The 14,537-nt window shown below is 41.5% G+C and overlaps 1 protein-coding gene across 1 annotated transcript in view; it reads left to right on the top strand.

The window, feature by feature from the left end:
- The window catches only part of LOC126271931 (Down syndrome cell adhesion molecule-like protein Dscam2), a 1,166,847-nt gene that overhangs the window by 876,420 nt on the left and 275,890 nt on the right, over positions 1–14,537 (top strand). The window contains exons 5-6 of the mRNA XM_049974347.1: positions 2,603–2,771; positions 9,154–9,293. Of these exons, the coding sequence (XP_049830304.1) occupies positions 2,603–2,771; positions 9,154–9,293 (309 nt within the window). The remainder of the gene's footprint in view (positions 1–2,602; positions 2,772–9,153; positions 9,294–14,537) is intronic.

Genomic DNA, 14,537 nt, shown 5'->3' with positions numbered 1-14,537 from the left:
GATGTCGTCGCGTTTCAGCAGCTGCTGCTCAAACTCGATGATCTGTCAGATGCATTCGTCTCACACAAACGCGCCGTGTGTTACGACGAATGTGGTGCCTTGTTCAATGTAGCTGGACAGTGTGGTTCCTGGAGACCGATCGTTGCCATCAACGTGACTCGGCCTGACACCATCCTTAATGACGTCTGTGTCTAAGGGACGTTAAGTCCTAATCTTCCATTCTTCCTTCGACCTAACGTGTTACAACTCTATCGAAATTGTAGAAAGGTACCGATGTGGACCCAGTAGTATTCTCTTCGGAGTGACTAGATGTGCTTCTTATGTTGTCTACGTGTACCATGAAGGCTGCAGTCCTTAGGGTTTGTATTCTGCTACGATACGTGCGGTTTTTCTCGTAACACATAGGGACCTCAGTTCCATGTGACGGAAGTTCTCAACATCACAAGACTGGAATCCTTATGACACCGCAATTAATCTTACAACACCTCATTCGCAGTATTATGAGTATACCGGAGCCAAGGTAGCCCCTGAGGGCCGGCAACCCATATTACACCACAGAGGGCGAGGTTGTCTATGCCCAAGGCGTACCAAAAGCACCACGGTAAACACCGCCTATTTAAAGCCAAGACAATGGAAACAGACATTCCGGGCACTACTTCCTGCAGGGGCAGTGCGTGCCACGGCCTGCAGGCAGTATCATTACGCCAAAACCTGATTGGCTGTAGACAGATATTTAGAGGCTAGAATCAGCCCCGAAGTTCAATTCATACCGGATGCCGACCACGTGTACTGCGACCGTTGAAAATTACGTCTTCGTCTCTGAATTGGACTGTTACTAGTATGTGTGTGTGTGTTTGTGTGTGTGTGTGTGTGTGTGTGTGTGTGTGTGTGTGTTACCACGAACCTTTGTGGAAAATTAAAAGTGAACTTTTGTTTGCCTCAGTTAGGAGACTTTTACTGGCATCGTTATCGTTACCTTTCGTTTTGTTGTACTGCCATCAACCTTGTGAACGTACATCAATAAAAGTTGTGTTTGTGAAAAATTGCGAATTGTCAGCCACAACATGAATCATTATGCATCATGTATTGATGTGTGAGAGGGCGTATCTGAAATCAATGAAACCCTCTAACTGAATGAAAATTACAACTGATCGTCGCTGTATCTTCTACGAGAGTACTGAAAAGTAATGCCTCCGATTTTTTTATGTGAAATCTCTTACAGCTTATTAAATAAAACAAATGTTATTAACATTCCTTATCTTTACCCTTTATGCCTGCATATTTGCAGCCCTCTGCTGTTAGAGAGCTCCTAATTGTCGTGTGTAACATGGTGGTGTGTAAGGTAACTGTGTCGGTGCGTAAGAAATAGTGTGCTGTAATCTAGTTTCTAATTCGAAGATTTCGTCCAAAAATAGAGCACCCTCTCCTTCAGCATGACAATACCAGAACCTAACTAACGCTGAGACATCTACAACAATCCGACGCCTTGGGTTCACTGCCATCGATCATCTTCCTTACAGATCCTACTTACCCGATTTTTATCTGGTCCCAAAACTTAGGGAACACCTTTGATGACTTCACTTTGACAGTTATGAAGCGGTAAAAGCAGAGGTGAGGTTGTGACTCCGTCAACGAAGTTAAACATTCTACAATAATGGTATCAACAAATAAGTCTCTCGTTGGCAGAAATGTGGTCGTCGCCAGGGAGACTTGGTTGAGAAGTGAATTTGTAGACATAATAAATTAAGACGCAGAATGTTAGTAATGTTTGTTTTATGTTAAAAGCTTTAACAGTTTGCACATAAAAAATGCGGGCGCATTTCTTTTCTGCACGCCCTAATATAAACTCTCTCGGCAGTCTGTTAGTAGATCCCATTTTAATATCAACATTTTTCTCGATTGTTGTCATTCATATAACGTATCATAAGGAGACACTGACAACCTTCGGTACTCATCAGGGAATTGCCAGAAAGATAGTGCTCCTACAGCACTATGCTTGCGCTCACTACCCACTTGGTGAAACAGCTTTGTCTTGTTATGTTTTCCATTTTTCCTTGATTCTACTCTTTCCTACACCACGCTCTCTCTCTCTCTCTCTCTCTCTCTCTTCGTCCTGGTCTAGCGTCGTTCAGGCAGAAGACTAGAGCGGACTTCCCACATGCAATTTTTTCAGTTGTACGTAGGGAGGAAAGGAGTCTAAAGTTCTCCCTCACAACCCACAATTGTTTCAATTTATTATGGCACATCGAGAGCCTTCTGTGTGCTAGAGGGATACCACGCTTGCTACTATGGTCATATGAGTCTCGTTTTACATATCCAAAATCAAAAATCAATTCCATGCCTCAGACCCAACGGTTTATTTCTTCATTATGTTTGAACAAACAGCTGCTTTCCTCAGACGCATTGTTGAGCAGATGTCCTGTTCTAAGGGCAACAGATTTCTGGACATTACGACTTTGCTTATTTTATAATCAAGGTTTTCTGGCTGTATAATAAATGTTACAGTGCACTACAGGATTGTGTTAGTTATCGTATTTCTATCCCACCTTCATTTTCCCAACGACACCGTAGCTTAACGAATCTGTTTACGTCGCTTTTCCAGACGTGTCGCAGGGGTACCAGCTACAGGTGCACAACGTGTTCTGCATCCGCGGCAACGTGGCGGTGCTGACGTGCAACATCCCGGCGCAGGTCCGCGGCCTGCTCACCGTCACCAGCTGGCTCAAGGACGAACCCCTGCTCGGAAGATCGGCGCTTCACCCCGGTGGCAGGTGAGGCTCAGCTGCAGCTGCTCTCCAGTCGGTATCAGGGCGTCCACCTTCTGGAACACAGTCGCTCCTGGTGGTCTATTTTCAACAGAGTTTACAATTCTTGTCAAGTAGGATAGCAGTTACCCTAGGGTTTCATGGGAAACCTTGCGGCCTTGCGTGCATGGTATCAACAATTTATCATTTATTTTTATTAAAACTCTCTACTGTTTATGTTATATGTACTCAGGAATAATCAAATGTTTCAAATGACCCTTTGTCTCTGCTACAAGGTTTCTCGCTGAAGGATGTCTCCTTTTCACTGAAACCCCATTCAGAACTACATATCTCCTTCAATGGAAAGCGTCATTCAAAGAATGCTGTTAAAAATCGCGAATATCTTGGAGTATACATCAACTGAAAACATTTAGAATACGATAAAAGCAAATAAATCAGTTAACTAGCGGAGTTACGGTGATATTATTCACTTGTCGAAATAGTTGAAAATTTATGCCAGCTGGCAATCGAACCCAGATATCTTGCTTATTGCGAACAGACGCCATGCAACCGAACCTCCAGGACTAGCTCAAAACTTCGGTGTTACTTATGTTTCCCTCCGAACACTGCAACCAGCTGCTCTCTCAGGGGATATGTTGAAAGTAATAGGAAGTAAACATACCTGTTTTTAATGTGTATATCGGTTCTCGAAGCGTGCTGAATTGGCCTGATTGGTTAAGGCGACTGCTCGTGATATGCAAGAGGTTGGATTCGAATCCCGAGGTACAACATTTTTCAACTGTCAAAATGGTTTCAAATTTAATTAATTAATCACAGAATAACTAAAGTTTTGCCCCTATTTCTCCACTCAACGCTTGAATGCAGCAACTTCGATGAAAACCAAAAATATGCTTAACTTTATAGGAACATGAATTCCGCCTAATGCAAGACACCTTTTTTTCTGTTTTCTTTCATCCAGACATTGGTCAGCCCATTTACTTCGCCAGCAACATATGAGTGAGCACCACAATATCAAAACCATGAGAAGTTGTAGATTGTGTAGCAGAATAAGCTACCAAAATAAATGTCCAATAGCATCTTTTAAGTTAGAAAATAAAAAATAACCCTTTGAAGATAGCACAAAAAGTGCTGAAACATGCCTGGGAGAAAACAGGAAAAAAAGTGTCTTGCATAAGGCGGAATTCCTCGTCCTATTTTCTTAGCAAGTACGGACATAACAAGAACAGCTGCAACACCACAAAATGATTATGTTTAGCTTTGTAAACCGCTAAACTTCATATTGCCTGTGTTTTGTGCTGTGACTGATAAAGTTTTAATTACTGTTCCACTTAAATAATCTAATAAAATTAATAATCCTTCACAAAAATATAAGAGCAAATAGATGGACCGTTTTAATTATATTACTGAGGCCACTCTGCATAGTTAAATTATTTCTATCCGTCTTACAGACACAAATTCAGAACATGGTACGCTGCAACAAAATGTAAACAGTACTGTGTGTACACCTCATAACCTGTTCAACTGTACAAATGAACAAGCGAGGTGAGGCGCTGGTAATCTAAAGTACTATTCCTCATTTGTATTTCCTACTCTTGCTTTTGCCTAGTTTTCAGTGTCCGGTAATCCAAAATATTTTCAGGGCACTCCTGGCCCGTACAATTGTATTTTGTTGTGTTCCTACGTAATTTATCCAACTGCATGCAGACGCTAGTTTGACTTTGTAACTTAATTTCTTAGTATTTTAATATACTCCTTTTTATTTGTTTATGAACAGCTTATCTGATGACAACTTGCTAAGAAATGACATCATTTGTGTGATCCGAGGTTCAAAAATATAATTACAAGATTTCGTTACGAGGCGATCCCTGTGTTCCCTGAAGGCAGCGTTCCTAGTCTGCGTGAGCGCTTATCCTTACCACTCTTGCAGAAATCAGTTTTTAGCAGTTAAAACGAAGAGATGGTTGCCTGAATGCTACTCTCCAGGCAGTTTGTGTAATCTGGTACCTATTTTCTGGTGAAACTATATTTAATGCCTCAGTTGCGAGCTGTCGATACACTAGAGAAACATTCACACTCGACTTTTACCGGAAATGCGAGCATTCGCTGCAGCTCATAGGCATTTTTATGAAACAGGTACTCCACACACATTGTATCGAGATGTTAATCATCCTATGTTGACTATCCAGCACAATGTTTTATCGAAGTGTAACTCTTCGACGATCGTGTTTCGACATGTTGATCAGTTCACGAACTGCAGGCATTCACGTTACAAGATCCGGCCGACACATATAAACTATTAAAAATTTCTTACAATTACCAGAATGGATATTCATTAAAATGTGATATTCTAAAACCGCAATGTGGTAGAAGTACAAATAGAAATTATAATTCCCAAACACAATTATTTAGATATGTGAAGTTACGTTTATGTCATCAGTTGTTTACAACCAGATAAATAAAATAAAATTACGAAGCATGAGATAAAGTAAACATGTTGAAGCACTGTAATTAATCAGATTACGTCAGTAGAATAAATTGATCTGAACATAGAACAAGACGAGAAACAACAACAGTAAATCAGTTCATTTCACAACTGCTACATTTAGGTGATCGTTATACAAGACTTTAGTAAATAAACATCATCCGTTATATGTCTGTATTTCCTATTAGGGAAAAAGAATAATTCTGACTATGTAATGACAGTGTTACTGGTCCAATTCTCATCTGCACTGAGCACCCTGTCTCAAACAACAATGTAACACTTCACTTGTCTCTTTTACCTATGTGATTGTTGAACCTTACTACAACGGACGCGACAGTGATTCTAAAGGAAGGAGAAAAATTAAGAATTAATGTCCCGTAGACAACTACGCCACTACAGATTGAGGGTAAGCCAGGGTTGCAGAATGAAATAGGACTTATATTATTGAAAGGAACCGTCATAACATTTGCCTTAAGGGTTTTAGGGAAACCACATAAAACATATACCTGGATAGCGGCCGAACGGGAATTCGAACTGCTGCCCTCAGTACCTTAGGCACTGCCCCACCTCGTTCTGTAAGACGATGGTTAATGTGACACAAGTTTTCCTTAGCCTTAATGGAATACCGGTTCAGCAACCCACATTTAATTTTGAAACTGAACCTTTTTCTCGCTTACATTAAGCATTGCGAATTTAAATTTGTCAACTGGCTTATCTGTGGCAGAAGATTCCCTTGGCTATTTTGTTGTTCTCCCCTGTCCTGTCTTCAGGGTTCGTTGTTTCGGGGCTGAAGTTCATTTTCTCTGTGGCTTCCTGTCCACATGTTCCAGATAATATAGAATAAAGAAAACAACACTCCCTCTTCCCTTCAAGCAAGAGAAAGTGTGGTATCCTGCAGGGTATAAGAAGACTTGGTTATGGAGGGCAATTAGTTGGCAGATACCGTTGTTATGAAACGCAAATCTTCCCTATTAAGGATATATGTCGAATGTTTCGCTAAAGGCAACGGACTTCAAGTTGCAACTGATAAAACCTTGGAAACCGCTCCAGCAAGAGTACCCACAGTTTTCTAGCGTACGTAGCGTGGTCTTTCGGCCGCAACACGCATTAGTTGATTGATTTCCTGTTTAGTTGGACGAGGGCAAGCCTTGGCAAAGCAGCTAAGCCTAATTTCTATCTTCTGTTTCAAATAATTATGAGACTAATGTGTCTCATGCGTTAAAAATTTGAGACAGCATTTTATGTTGTTTACCAGTTTTGGTTTGCTTACATTTTGTCTGGTGCTAATAACACTATCGAGGATTACCAGAACTACTATACCAATCTCAAGCTGCGCCACCAGAACTTCGAAAACAGAATGACCTCCATAAACAGTTCAATCAATAAACGTTGACTTCCTGCTGACCCACTACACAGACGGATAGAGGAATATTTTATGCCCAAGATCAACCTGTCACCCCTCGAAAACCGTGGATGTTTAAGTTAAATCTGAGCATACGGCACACAACATCCATCATTAGGATGGGGCTAGGACATGCATGTTATACAATCCGTATTGTCCCGTGGAAACTTTCCAGGTTAGAGACTCCAAATACAGAATTTCAGTAATAGGTGTACTGCACTGAAGTATTGTTATAGTTCGTGGTTTTTGAGAAAATTTCTCGTGGAGAAACAGCGGTCTACATAGAAGTACACTACTGGCCATTACAATTGCTACACCACGACGATGACGTGCTACAAACGCGAAATTGAACCGACAAGAAGAAGATGCTGTGATAGTGAAATGATTAGCGTTTCAGAGCATTCACACAAGGTTGGCGCCGGTGGCGACACCTACAACGTGCCGACATTAAGAAAGTTTCCAACCGATTTCTCATACACAAACAGCAGCTGAATGGCGTTACCTGGTGAAACGTTGTTGTGATGCCTCGTGTAAGGAGGAGAAATGCGTACCATCATGTTTCCGACTTTGATAAAGGTCAGATTGTAGCCTATCGCGATTGCGGTTTACCGTATCGCGACACTGCTGTTCGCGTTGGTCGAGATCCAATGACTGTTAGAAGAATATTGAATCGGCGGGTTCATGAGAGTAATACGGAACGCCGTGCTGAATCCCAACGGCCCCGTATCACTAGCAGTCGAGATGACAGACATCTCATCCGCATGGCTGTAATGGATCGTGCAGCCACGTCTCGATCCCTGAGTCAACAGATGGGTACGTTTGCAAGACAACAACTGTCTGCACGAACAGTTGGACGACGTTAGCAGCAACATGGACTATCAGCTCGGAGACCATGACTGCGGTTATCCTTAACGCTGCATCACAGACAGGAGCGCCTGCGATGGTGTACTCAAAGACGAACCTGGGTGCACGAATAGCAAAACGTCATTTTTTAGGATGAATGCATGTTCTGCTTACAGCATCATGATGTTCGCATCCGTGTTTGGTTACATCGCGGTGAACGCACATTGGAAGCGTGTATTCGTCATCGCCATTCTGGCTTATCACCAGGCGTAATGGTATTGGGTGCCATTGGTTACACGTCTCGGTCACCTCTTGTTCGCATTGATGCCACTCTGAACAGTGGACGTTACATTTCAGATATGTTACGACCTGTGGCTCTACCCTTCATTCGATCCCTGCAAAACCCTACATTTCAGAAGTATAATGCACGACCGCATGTTGCTGGTCCTGAACAGGCCTTTCTGGATACAGAAAATGTTCGACTGCTGCCCTGGCCAGCACATTCTCCAGATCTCTCACCAATTGAAAACGTCTGGGCAATGGTGGCCGGGCAACCAGCATGTCACAATACGCCAGTCACTACTCTTGATGAACTGTGGTATCGTGTTGAAGCTTCATGGGCAGCTGTTCCTGTACACGAGATACAAGCTCTGTTTGACTCAATGCTCAGGCGTATCAAGGCCGTTATTACGGCCAGAGGTGGTTGTTCTGGGTACTGATTTCTCAGGAGCTATGCACCCAAATTGCGTGAAAATGTAATCACATGTCAGTTCTAGTATAATATATTTGTCGAATGAATACCCGCATTCTTCCGCATTTCTTCTTGGTGTAGCAATTTTAATGGCCAGTTGTGTACTTTCAAAATGGATTAAAAAAGAGCCTTTCGGCCGGGGTGGCCGAGCGCTTCTAGCGCTACAGTCTGGAACCGCGCGAACGCTACGGTCGCACGTTCGAATTCTGCCTCTGGCATGGACGTGTGTGATGTCCTTAGGTTAGTTAGTTTTAAGTAGTTCTAAGTTCTAGGGGACTGATAACCTCATAAGTTAAGTGCTGAGAGCCATTTGAACCATTTGAAAAAAGAGCCTACACCGCAAAAACATTTATTTCGATGGCAACCGACATCGGTAAGTGTTTGACCATCTCCAGACCCTCACCCCATAATGGTATGCGGTGGCGGTTAATGTAGCGGGCGTTTTGAAAATGGCTCTGAGCACTACGCGACTTAACTTCTGAGGTCATCAGTCGCCTAGAACTTAGTACTAATTAAACGTAACTAACCTAAGGACATCACACACATCCATGCCCGAGGCAGGATTCGAACCTGCGACCGTAGCGGTCGCTCGGCTCCAGACTGTAGCGCCCAGAACCGCACGGCCACTCCGGCCGGCCGCGGGCGTTGTGACTCCACAAAGTAGTTGACGTCAGTGGAGTCACAACACCCGCTTCATTCATTGTCATCTCCCACCATCATGGTATGAGGGTCTGAGGATGGCCAAACACTGACCGAACACGGTTACCTTCGAAATAAATGTTTTTACAGTCGAGACTATTTTGTAATCTCTTTTTTAAAATGTGGTTATAGTTTGTTTTCTAGATGAGTGATCGTTAAGGAAGCTGCTTGTACAGTTAGATTGGCAGCAGCACACCGCCTACCCTTGCAGGTACACTCCGACGACGGGCGGCACGCTGCACGTGCGCGACACGGCGCCAGAAGACACGTACTCCCGCTTCTACTGCCAGACGGTGCACCAGCTCACGGGGGAGCGGCGCATCAGCTTGCCGGGGCAGATCATCGTCACTGGTATGCAGCACAACTTCTGCTTCTCACTTCACTTACGCTGTACTTTCAGCAGATTACCTCTCCTCCCACTGCCGTATTGCGGCGGGGCGGGGTTTGTTTTTTGGTTTTATTCTCGTTAAGTCGTACAGAAACCAGATGGCAGTTATAAGAGTCGACGGACATGAAACAGAAGCAGCAGTTGGGAAGGGAGTGAGACAGGATTGTAGCATCTCCCCGACGCTATTCAATCTGTATACTGAGCAAGCAGTAAAGGAAACAAAAGAAAAGTTCGGAGTAGGTATTAAAATCCATGGAGAAGAAATAAAAACTTTGAGGTTCGCCGATGACATTGTAATTCTGTCAGAGACAGCAAAGGACTTGGAAGTGCAGTTGAACGGAATGGACAGTGTCTTGAAAGGAGGGTATAAGATGAACATCAACAAAAGCAAAACGAGGATAATGGAATATAATCGAATTAAATCGGGTGATGCTGAGGAAATTATATTAGGAAATGAGACACTTGAAGTAGTAAAGGAGTTTTGCTATTTGGGGAGCAAAATAACTGATGATGGTCGAAGTAGAGAGGATATAAAACGTAGACTGGCAATGGCAAGGAAAGCGTTTCTGAAGAAGAGGAATTTGTTAACATCGAGTATCGACTTAAGTGTCAGGAAGTCATTTCTGAAAGTCTTTGTATGGAGTGTAGCCATGTATGGAAGTGAAACATGGACGATAAATAGTTTGGACAAGAAGAGAATAGAAGCTTTCGAAATGTGGTGCTACAGAAGACTGCTGAAGATTAGATGGGTAGATCACATAATTAATGAGGAGGTATTGAACAGAATTGGGGAGAAGAGGAGTTTGTGGCACAACTTGACTGGAAGAAGGGATCAGTTGGTAGGACATGTTGAGGCATCAAGGGATCACCAGTTTCCTACTGGAGGGCAGCTCCCTCTATTTTACCCCTGCCACCTCCAGAATTTGAAAGAGAGTATTCCAGTCAATGTTGTCAAAAGCTTTCTCTAAGTCTACAAATGCTAGAAACGTAGGTTTGCCTTTCGTTAATCTATTTTCTAAGATAAGTCGTAGGGTCAGTATTGCCTCACGTGTTCCAGCATTTCTACGGAATCCAAACTGATCCACCCCGAGGTCGGCTTCTACCAGTTTTTCCATTCGTCTGTAAAGAATTCGTGTTAGTATTTTGCGGCCGTGGCTTATTAAACTGATAGTTCGGTAATTTTCACATCTGACAACACCTGCTTCTTTGGCATTGGAATTATTATATTCTTCAGTATTATAGCAAAATTGAAATTTTTAATGTCTGATTCAGGTTTTATTCGAAAATTGGGGATTTGTAACATGGAACAGAATAATGTTGTAGTAAAAATAAATAAAACGACACACATTTATCATATAATGCTAGAAAATGCAATTCCCCAAAAAAAGATAAAATAGAATAACTGAAAAACAAAAATATATCAAACATTGCTTTAATACTTCGTCGATCTCATATAAAACATGTTTCTGTCATTCACAAACAACTTTCGCATTTATCAATAATAGCAGGAATATCTTGTCTTCGTAATGTGAGAGAGGGCATGTGTTACGTGTCGTATGAGCGGCATGGGGGGTATATATGTGTGAAATAAGCGCCTTATAACTTGTCACTTCGTGAGACGGTCAGATAAAACAGATTCTCCAGAGCACGAATGGCGTGCACATATCGGTTTTTCGGGATATAGAAACCTCTATACAAGCACGTTAAATTACATACTGGCTTCGAGAAGCAGGAAAATTAGCCACACTAATTACAAAGAGTAGCTTTCATCAAGGAAACTGGAAGAAATTAAATGTTAATACAGCTTTAGTTAACTGCAGGAACATCCATGGAAGGATCACAGAGCTACTCTCATTATAATGGTAGTAATGCGAGCATAGCAGGTCTACTAGCAACAGGAAACTGATTGCAGCCAGATGTGAAATCCAATGATATTTTTAAAATCTCTTATTCTCTATATTGTAAAAATTAGTTGGAACCAAGTGGTGTAGGCGTGTTTATATCCGTAAATTATATGGTAATGTCTACTAAGATTAAAACAGATGCAGAATGCGAAACATTTTGGATAGAGATAAGTGTTAAAGCTGGTTTAAACACGGTAACCGGCTGCTTTTTCATAGACCCCTTGCCCCTGGTGTCGTTGTGACGGAACATTTTAGAGAGAATTTGTAGAAGACCGCACGTAATTTCGCCAGTCATATTATGGTATTAAGGCGAGAATTCATTTTACCAGTTACAAACTGGAAGACTCATGTCACAGGGCGGCGTAGTAGTGAACGGATTCATTTTATATTATTCGAAATCGTTTATTCCAGAAAAAAAAACTGCTTTTGCTGGTAGCTTGTTAGACTTTATGTTCGTTGAGTTGAAAAACTTGGGCCTATTTCTAACTATAAAGTAAGGAGTTGGTGAACATAAGACCGTTAGAGCATCACTGACTACTGATATTAATAATAATGTAAAGGAAAGGGGGAACATATTTCTGCAAACTGCGCGACCGCTACGGTCGCAGGTTCGAATCCTGCCTCTAGCATGGATGTGTGTGATGTCCTTAGGTTAGTTAGGTTTAAGTAGTTCTAAGTTCTAGGGGACTGATGACCTCAGCAATTAAGTCCCATAGTGCTCAGACCCATTTTAACCATATTTCTGCTTATAAATTCGACAAGAAATAGGTTTCAGATTAAGTGAGTAACCAACATCAAATATTTGACGCTGAGACTAAAAATGTTTTGTAAATGTACAAAATTCAGGAGTATTGTACAATATGGCGAAGACAGATATGTAACAAACAGAGTTCTTTGGAATAGGAAAAACACATAGTGATTCAACAGCCTGAATAAAAAGCCGCAATAGAAAGCTGCTCCGAAAGCAGAGAGTTTCATTGCGTACTTAAATGTAGCCAAAACCTTGTGGACGATGAGAAAGAGAACACAGCTAAAACCAGCGTAAGGAGACATATACGTGAAACATTCAACGAATCCAAAAAGTAAAATTCCGTATACCGATCTGGCACACAATCCTAAGAAGATGTGATCTCATCTTTAATTCAATAAACGGGTCAAAGCAACTTGTCCACTCGAATGGCGACAAAGAGAAAGACTAAAAGCTAAATTCTTTTTTCCGAAACTTTTTCACAATGGAAGACCACACTACGGTTCCTCCCCTCAAAAGTCGCGGGAACAGTAAAATGACAAGTATAGAAATAAGGGATCATAGCTAACACTTGGTTTAAGAATCATGAAAGAAGGTTGTATACATGGAAGAACCCTGGAGATACTAAAAGGTATCAGATAGAGTATATAATGGTAAGACAGAGATTTAGGAACCAGGTTTTAAATTGTAAGACATTTCCAGGGGCAGATGTGGACTCTGACCACAATCTATTGGTTATGACCTGTAGATTAAAACTGAAGAAACTGCAAAAAGGTGGGAATTTAAGGAGATGGGACCTGGATAAACTGAAAGAACAAGAGGTTGTACAGAGTTTCAGGGAGAGCATAAGGGAACAATTGACAGGAATGGGGGAAAGAAATACAGTAGAAGAAGAATGGATAGCTTTGAGGGATGAAGTAGTGAAGGCAGTAGAGGATCAAGTAGGTAAAAAGACGAGTGGTAGTAGAAATCCTTGGGTAACAGAAGAAATATTGAATTTAATTGATGAAAGGAGAAAATATAAAAATGCAGTAAATGAAGCAGGCAAAAAGGAATACAGACGGCTCAAAAATGAGATCGACAGGAAGTGTAAAATGGCTAAGCAGGGATGGCTAGAGAACAACTGTAAGGATGTAGAGGCTTATCTCACTAGGTGTAAGATAGATACTGCCTACAGGAAAATTAAAGAGACCTTTGGAGATAAGAGAACCACTTGTATGAACATCAAGAGCTCAGATGGAAACCCAATTCTAAGCAAAGAAGGAAAAGCAGAAACGTGGAAGGAGTATATAGAGGGTCTATACAAGGGCGATGTACTTGAGGATAATATTATAGAAATGGAAAAGGATAAAGATGAAGATGAAATGGGAGATACGATACTGCGTGAAGAGTTTGACAGAGCACTGAAAGACCTGAGTCGAAACAAGGCCCTCGGAAAAGACAACATTCCATTGGAACTACTGACGGCCTTGGGAGAGCCAGTCATGACAAAACTCTACAATCTGGTGAGCAAGATGTATGAGACAGGCGAAATACCCTCAGACTTCAAGAAGAATATAATAATTCCAATCTCAAAGAAAGCAGGTGTTGACAGATGTGAAAATTACCGAAATATCAGTTTAATAAGTCACAGCTGCAAAATACTAACGCGAATTCTTTACAGACGAATGGAAAAACTAGTAGAAGCCGATCTCGGGGAAGATCAGTTTGGATTCCGTAGAAATACTGGAACACGTGAGGCAATACTGACCTTACGACTTATCTTAGAAGAAATATTAAGGAAAGGCAAACCTACGTTTCTAGCATTTGTAGACTTAGAGAAAGCTTTTGACAATGTTGACTGGAAGTCTCTCTTTCAAATTCTAAAGGTGGCAGGGGTAAAATACAGGGAGCGAAAGGCTATTTACAATTTGTACAGAAACCAGATGGCAGTTATAAGAGTCGAGGGACATGAAAGGGAAGCAGTGGTTGGGAAGGGAGTAAGACAGGGTTGTAGCCTCTCTCCGATGTTATTAAATCTGTATATTGAGCAGGCAGTAAATGAAACAAAAGAAAAATGCGGAATAGGTATTAAAATCCATGGAGAAGACATAAAAACTTGGAAGAGTAGTTGAATGGAATGGACAGTGTCTTGAAAGGAGGATGTAAGATGAACATCAACAAAAGCAAAACGAGGATAATGGAATGTAGTCGAATTAAGTCGGGTGATGCTGAGGGAATTAGATTAGGGAATGAGACACTTAAAGTAGTAAATGAGTTTTACTATTTGGGGAGCAAAATAACTGATGATGGTCGAAGTAGAGAGGATATAAAACGTAGACTGGCAATGGCAAGAAAAGCGTTTCTGAAGAAGAGGAATTTGTTAACATCGAGTATCGATTTAAGTGTCAGGAAATCTTTTCTGGAAGTGTTTCTATGGAGTGTAGCCATGTATGGAAGTGAAACATGGACGATAAATAGTTTGGACAAGAAGAGAATAGAAGCTTTCGAAATGTGGTGCTACAGAAGAATGCTGAAGATTAGATGGGTAGATCACATAACTAGTGAGGAAGTAT

This window comes from Schistocerca gregaria, chromosome 5 (genome assembly GCF_023897955.1).
Source record: "Schistocerca gregaria isolate iqSchGreg1 chromosome 5, iqSchGreg1.2, whole genome shotgun sequence".
Lineage (NCBI taxonomy): Eukaryota > Metazoa > Arthropoda > Insecta > Orthoptera > Acrididae > Schistocerca > Schistocerca gregaria.
This window is presented reverse-complemented; position numbering and strand designations above follow the sequence as displayed.